Raw genomic sequence first — 7,347 nt, 5'->3', positions numbered from 1 at the left:
TCTGGCTGGCTTCTGCCCCCCTCACCTCCGCGTGGGGACTTGGAGGCCGTTCGGAGGAAGCCCTTTTGCGCTCGGGGCCGGTGGCGGAGAAACGAGTGGCAGGAGTCACTCCAAGGAGGTGAAGAAATAGTCCCCCCCCCCAACTTGCTGCTGCTGCTGCGGAGCCACGCCCGCTTGGAGTCCCGCGGCGAGGGACGGGATCCCGGGTTCGTCCTCCTGTTGCAACGGAGAAAGAAGCGAGAGGGGTGTGTGTCTCTCTCTCTTTATTCCCCCCCGCCCGTTATTAATCGAGGGGGGGCGGGTGTCTCCCCTCTTGGGCGGGCGGGGATGTCTCCAAATAAAATAATCGCGGCCCCCTACCTCTGCGCCCCCACCGCTCCATTTAGCGGATTGATTTACTCCGAGTATTGGTAAATATGATCACGTGGGCGGCGGGGCCAATGGCTGAGGCGGGCAGCCCGCAAAATCCTGGGATTGTTCTGCGGGCCGGGCGATCCTCGACACTGCTCGGAGTCACCTATTTTGCCTCCTCGCCCCCCCCTCCCCGTATGCCGGCCCGACATGTCTTCCAGCGGCGCCCTGAGTAACTACTATGTCGATTCTCTGATAGGCCATGAGGGCGAGGAAGCCTACGGAGGCGGCGGCGGCGGCGGCGGCGGCGGGGGGAGCGGCCGGTTCCTGTCAGGGGGTCCCCACCACCCCCAGCCCAGCCCCCGGGCGGCCTCAGGTGTGCTGGCCGAGGGCTCGGACTTCGCCTCCTGCAGCTTCGCGCCCAAGTCCGCCGTCTTCGCCGCCTCGTGGTCGGCCGTCCACCCGCAGCCGTCGGCGGCCATGCCGGGCATCTACCACCCCTACATGCCCCAGCCCCACTTGGGGGGGCCCGGCGAGGGCGGCGGCGGGGGAGGCAGATACGTGCGCTCCTGGATCGAGCCCTTCGCCTCCTCCTTCCCCAGCAGCCCCAGACATGGCGGGCACAACGCCGGGGCGCCCCCGGGCGCCGCCGCCTCCTCGGTCGCCGGGCGCCACTACGGGATCGTCAAGCCGGAGACCGGCTCAGCAGCCGCCTCCTCCTCCTCGGCCTCCAACGCCGCCGCCGCCGCCTCCAGCGCCGCCGCCTCCTCTTCCTCTTCTCCTTCCAAAAGGACTGAGGGCGCCCAGCCCAGGGAGCCGCCGGCGGTCCCCCCCGGCGCCGGGCCCGAGTACTCCTGCAACCCTTTCCTGGCAGAAGCCCGCGAGAAGCCAGCCCTGGCTGCGGCGGGCAACGGCGCTCCAGCCGGCCCCCTCCCCAGCGCCGCCGCCGCCGCCGCCCCCAGCAAGCCGACCTCTGCCTGCAGCCGCAACCCCAGCCCGAGCAGCGACCCCCTGAAGGAAGAGAAGCAGCACCAACTCGACCCAAGTAAGTTGTTCTTTGGAAAGGGAGAGCGCGCGAGCCGGCGAGAAAGGCCCGGGATCGCGCCCGCGTTGATTTATTGCGCCAACCGGCCCGGCTCCCAATGTGCAAAACTGATAGTTTTACTAACCTATAAAAACGTCTCGCCGCCCCAGCCCCGACGCGAGCCTCTACGAGCACCCATAAAGAAAAGAGAGGCTCCCCCGGAACCACGCGCCGCCCTCCCGGAGACGGGCAGCAGACGGGGCCCGGGCCCGGGCCGGCGCTTTTATGGGCAGGCGGCGAGCAGGCGGGCCCTCCCTTTACTGCATTTAACGACCCCTCGCCTCCCTTCCCTTCCCTGCCGCAGCCACGCCGGCCCGCTTCACCTCCCGAAACGCTAACCTCCCCCCTCCCTTCTTCCTCCCCCCCTTTCTTTTATCTCTCTCTCTCTCTTCCCCCCCCCGTCCCCTCTTTCCAGATAACCCGGCCGCCAACTGGATCCACGCGCGCTCCACCCGCAAAAAGCGCTGCCCCTACACCAAATTCCAAACCCTGGAACTGGAAAAGGAATTCCTCTTTAACATGTACCTCACCCGGGACCGCCGGTACGAGGTGGCTCGGATTCTAAACCTGACCGAGAGACAGGTCAAAATCTGGTTTCAGAACCGGCGAATGAAGATGAAAAAAATGAACAAGGAGAAAAACAATAAAGGGGACTAGCGCCTGGGTGGTGTGAGTGGCGATGGAGGTATGAATGCACGTTTGTCTGGTCTGTACGGGTGTGTTGGAATGCGTGCCTCTCTGTGTGCGCGCGTGTGTATGTGGAATGCACTGGGGTTTCTCTCAAGGCGCACACACACGACTCTGGATAGTAATTATTGTTAATATTATTATTTTCCCCAGGCGCATTGGCTCAGAACGTTAAACTGATCTGGTGGTTATCTTTATTCTGATTTACGGTAGCAGTGAATGTGGTCTGTGTCAGGTATTTTTTTGGAGAGGAAGGGGGGCGGGAGGTCTCTACCTTGCTGGAGAGCGTCTTTCTGAACTTTCTTTTTCGCCCTCTCCCCCACCCACCCCAATTCCCTTGTTTATTTTCAAGATATTGTGGGTTGCACGTGGTGGTGGGGGGGGGGGAAGGGTGCCGTTATCTAAAATTAAATGTTGGACAATGCTTTTTCCAAGGGACCTAGTCTAGAGCGAGGGAGTGTACCCCCTCCCCCCAAAAATTAGAAAAGGCAAAAATGACGACGAAGACAGTAGTATTGGATGATAATCAGGATTCCTTTGGTGGTGGTAGCCCGTGATCCAGAATTTCCCGAGGGAAAAAGGGAAAGAAAAAAAAAAGAAACCGTCTTCCTCCCCGATTCTCTCCTGCACATTTTGCTTGGCAAGGGACAAGAAGGACGAAAAGGAAAGCCCCTTCCTTCCTCGTGGCTGCACTAGATTGAGCGCCGGGCCCAGATGCAGCGGTCCGTTTCGCCATACCTGAAATCCTACCTAAGGACATACTTCTTTTTTGTAACGGTGATAATAAAAGTTGGTGGAATAAAATGAAGATTTTTCTCCCGCCCCCCCCCCAAAAAAAAAAGAATGAGGGGGAGGAGAGGGGAGGAGGTTGGGAAATGCTTTTGTTGTTTGCATGTTTGGACTGTGCCGGGCGGAAACAGGCCGCGCTCGAATCGCTCCGGAGCTCGGATGAAACCCCCCCCCTCCCCCACACACACACCAAAAAGACAGGGAAGTATTTCTAGACGGATTTACTCTTTCGGTGATCAGGAAAACTCTTCGCAAAGCAGAGGGTTTCTACTGGCTCCAGAGAGAAGGAGCAAGCGGTGTCTCGGTCGGGAGGCCTTCAGTCGCTCTTCAGCCTGGAGACTTTTCTCTGCCGAAGCCTGCTCTAGTTGAACCTGAAGCAGGCCTGGGGTAGTTTCCCAGGAGCTGGGCTGGGACAGGAAGGTGGTTCTAGATCCACACTCGACCTTTCGACATAGGTGGAGAGGGCGACGCGGTTCTAGATCCACACTCGACATAGGTGGAGAAGCCAGGGCACAGAAAAAAATCCGGCTTCTAGACCGCTGCCCGCGACCTTCTCTTCTGATAAGGGCCTCATGAACTTTGATTTGCATTTGTACATGGCGGGTAGTTTATGGCCTTTGGAGGTACAAAGCCGGGTTGTGTCCCCCCCCCCCACCCCTCCCCCTCTCTCTCTCACACACACACACATCCCAGAGATGCAGCTAGGCAATTTCAGCTCCGAGAATCTGTTCGGCAGGTCGAGACATCTTCAAACAGGGTTGACGCGTAGTGATTAAAGCTGCCTTCCCGGTGCCCTTTGGAAACAGCGCTCCCCCCTCGCTACTTTTAAAAAATTTAACTTGATAGACAGGAGTCTGTTGGACACGGTCTCCTCCGCCAGTGCTTGAAATGGGTATTTAATAATATGCCCTCTTCCATTAAACATTTATGAACATTTACGACCTCGGCCAAGTGGTAGGAAAGGAGCTTTTGTTTGAACAACAGCCAGTGTTTGGGCCGTGCGGACGCATTGAGACAGACCCGTCTGGCGCTTTCGAGGTCCGATTCGAGTGCCGGCGCCCGCTTACCCTCCGCTCGGGCAACGGATGGGACTTCGGAGTGGTTGGACGGTGCCCACTGTGCAGACACAGCACAAGTACACGGAATTTATGGATAACTGGGGCGGGGGAAAGGAAGGGAAGGAGTTCCCGAATTAGTTGGAGAAAATCGAGGCGGGTTATTGCGGTGAAATTAAAGACTCTACAAAACAAGCTGGCCGCTCACGACAATGTGAAAGAAGACTTAACTGTGAAGGACAACAGCGGCAGAGACCTGACCTAGGGGCCCTGTTGGGTCTGTCGATGCTATCTCCCACACACACACACACAACAGTGATAAAGGCCTCGGAGAAAGGTGTTGTCTTCGCCTCCCCATTCATGGCCAGCTCTCCCTACCTATCATTCTCCCCCCCCCCCTTTTTTTAAAGAACAGGAAGAACCGAGCCGCCATAAAACCATTGAGAAGGCTAGACGTCTGGACTTAATGAGTTTATGATATGCAATGGCTACCCCCTCCCCTTTCTTTGAGACTCATCTTATTTTGATGTTTGTGTTTGTCCGGAGAAAACACCCCTGCAGACAAAACCCAGGTCCTAAAAACCTGGACTATAAATTTCAGTCTGCCGCCGGAGGAGCCCAAAGAAGAGTCAAGGGGAGCGGGAGAGGCCTGTAAAATGTCGAGAGGATCAAAAACCCATCCGGGTGGGTTTGGGCGCCGTTTTGGAAAGGCAGGAGTTTCTTTCTTTCTTTCTTTCTTTTTTGGAAGTCATGAATTAGGTTACGGACGTGTGGCCACAGAAAGGCTGGAGCGGGGCCTCTTCAGCGGGGATTTAGACCTTGGAAGGAACGCCCCTTGGGAAAGGAGGTTCGAGTCCCACTTGAGACGGAAACTCGTGTAAACTTGCCGCGGTTTCCTCCCCAAGTCCAGGTTTATTGATTGCAAAATGGCACCGTAGAGCGAGCTGTGTGGCGACAGGGACACCCTTTCCAATAAACGGTTTTACTACTTGTTTTTACTAGCGGAGCCTCCATGCCCTGGGTGGATGAGGAAGGTGGATATCTTTGAACCCCCAGATTAATAAGCACGGGAGAGAGAAATTTGACTGGGTCTTGCAGTGAGGAATAGAATGAAATAGGCAAGTTCAAGGCAGGAGGCTTATGAACCTGAGAACAAAAATCTGAACAAACGAAACAGAGCCGCAGCCCTAAAAACACTTTCCTGAGAGTAAGGCCCATGGAAGAAATTCAGATTTACTTCTGAGTAGACAGGTTTAAGCTCGTTTTCTAGCGGTAGGGGAGTCACACGACCTATATTATAACAGCAATGTTTCAAAACCTTTTTCAATTTATTAAGCGCAGATGAAAGAATGAACTCTGTGCCCTTAGTTAACTAGGATCGACACTGCATCTGCGTTGCGAGGAACGCCCTGTCACTCAAGATTTAGGAAGGTGTGCCCAGGGTTTTATTTGTCAATAGTATTTGTAAATGCTTTCTAATAATTGCACGCTCAGTGAAGGTTCTCCCCCCCCTCTTTTTTTTGCATTACTTACTTAGTCATCCTTAGCCGACTGAAAATAAATGTTTTTTGGAAACAAGCAACCTTTCGACAACAACTCAAGAGTCAAAGCTAATGCATTCCCTTCAAATCCTCTGTAGAAGGAACACTATTCGTGAAGCGCCACCGGATTGAGGGTCAAGATTTCATGCCGCCACTAGAGGACGGTGTTGCTCCATTTTCTGTCGTTCGAGACCGTCATTTTCTTTTTTCGGTCTCTGAGCACGAATTGTGTGTTGATTAAATATGTACAGGGTGGGGGGTTTCTTCCACAGAAATTCTATGAATTTGGTGTTTGCAGCCAAAAATAAATGAGCACGACCTAATGAGGGATCTTTACTACGATCAAATTAATTCACTCGGGAACTGTGCGGCAGTCAGCACTTCTGAAAGTGGTCCCCCCCCGTATTAATTTGCTTATGACGCTACATTCGATTATTACAAACCAGAGACTTGTTAAATGTGTGCGTGTGTCTGGACGAGGTCAGGCCGTTTTTAAAATATTTAAAATATCAACAGGAAGCTCAACATTAAAATTCTTTCCCAGCGTTTTCACAACACAGACACGCACACGCGCACTCACATAGAAGGAACGATCATTTTCAGTCCAAACGCTTATGGCAATAGTAACGGAAACAGTTTATTTTGTGGATAATTATTATTCTATTTTTCCACACATTGTTTTTGACTGGGTCTGACATATTTCTGGTCTGTTCTTGCAAAACCTACACAAGCATCAAATAAAATATTTTTCTTTTTCTTTTCACCAAGGAATCACCACAGGAGGAAAGGTAAGTTGTTTTTGTTTAAAAGGGTCTCCTTACAAAACAAAAAACCTCACCAACCTATTTATAGTTTAGCACATATGTGTATCATAGACAGAAAACCCAAACTGTCACTAGTACTTTAACAAATAATAGTAATTATTTTTTTTTAATGGAAGGCTGAAAAAAGAAACAAGTTCTCATTCTTGTAGAACCCATCGCTTCCTATATATAATGAATGTATACATATAAACGTATATCTATATATGTGCGTGCGTAAGAATGCATCTCGTTCAACAGGAACAAAAGGAGTTTCTGCGGCCTTAACCGTTAACCTTGTATTTGGTTTTTGTCCTCTGACCCGTGGGGCATTTTGCAGTAAAAACAAAAGCACAGTTACGTTTCTGAGCAAAATGCATTTATTTTCGAAGTTTACGGTTAAACACAGGCAAGTTCTCTTCGAGGTAATATAATTATAATTCTTTAGCTAGCCCAAGCAAATTAAACCAGACGACATCTCTGACGCCGCCACTGCAGGTTCCAAAAAGACCACCCTAAGGGAAGTCCAGGTGGGGTTTTATTTTATTTTTTGGGGGGGGGGGATTCTGCAGTGAGGCTTTGCTCCGATAAATCTGAAGTCGATGCAACAGTTGTGGAGTTTAAATGGCCAGGCCTTGGTTATTCGAGTTCTCCGAGCAGGACCGGTCCTTCGTCCGCAGTGAAGACAAGGTGCTCAAGGCAAGGCCGGCGCCTGGCAGAAAGAGAATGCCGCACACTCTCCGTTCTTCTGGCCTGCGCCTTTTCTACGCCATTGAAGAAAGGACAGGGATCCGCAGCCCTGCAAGCACGGTTGGTACACTTCGAGGTTTTAAGAGGAGTGCCTGGGGGCGGGAATTCTCCCTGCCCTCCACCCCTGAAAACAGTGTCCTCGTCCCCACTGAAAGATCGCCTGTAGAATTAGAGGGAGATTATTTCTTTACTAAGCAGGATCGGCCTTCCGGGGAACAAGAGTGTACATTTTCTTTCACGAGGAAATTCGGTTAGGACATGCTGGGGGGGGGGGGGGGACCACCGTTTTC

General features: G+C 52.7%; 1 protein-coding gene across 1 annotated transcript; it reads left to right on the top strand.

Annotated features, from left to right (window-relative positions):
- Positions 1 to 395: 395 nt before the first annotated feature.
- On the top strand, positions 396 to 2,944 carry HOXD9 (homeobox D9). Its single transcript, XM_015410419.1, has 2 exons — positions 396 to 1,396; positions 1,851 to 2,944. Exons 1-2 carry the CDS (start codon positions 562 to 564, stop codon positions 2,090 to 2,092), a joined length of 1,077 nt encoding a protein of 358 aa, XP_015265905.1. The 5' UTR covers positions 396 to 561; the 3' UTR covers positions 2,093 to 2,944.
- The last annotated feature ends 4,403 nt before the right edge of the window (positions 2,945 to 7,347 follow it).

Source organism: Gekko japonicus, unplaced genomic scaffold, assembly GCF_001447785.1.
Source record: "Gekko japonicus isolate JY-2015 unplaced genomic scaffold, Gekko_japonicus_V1.1 scaffold1888, whole genome shotgun sequence".
Classification (NCBI taxonomy): Eukaryota; Metazoa; Chordata; class Lepidosauria; order Squamata; family Gekkonidae; genus Gekko; species Gekko japonicus.
The sequence above is the reverse complement of the archived record's forward strand: the minus strand, read 5'-3'. Positions and strand labels throughout refer to the sequence as shown.

Coding starts and splice junctions, on each gene's coding strand:
- HOXD9 (XM_015410419.1), top strand. CDS start 562: ATGTCTTCCAGCGGCGCCCTGAGTAACTACTATGTCGATTCTCTGATA. Junction 1,397..1,850: donor GCAGCACCAACTCGACCCAA/GTAAGTTGTTCT, acceptor CCCTCTTTCCAG/ATAACCCGGCCGCCAACTGG.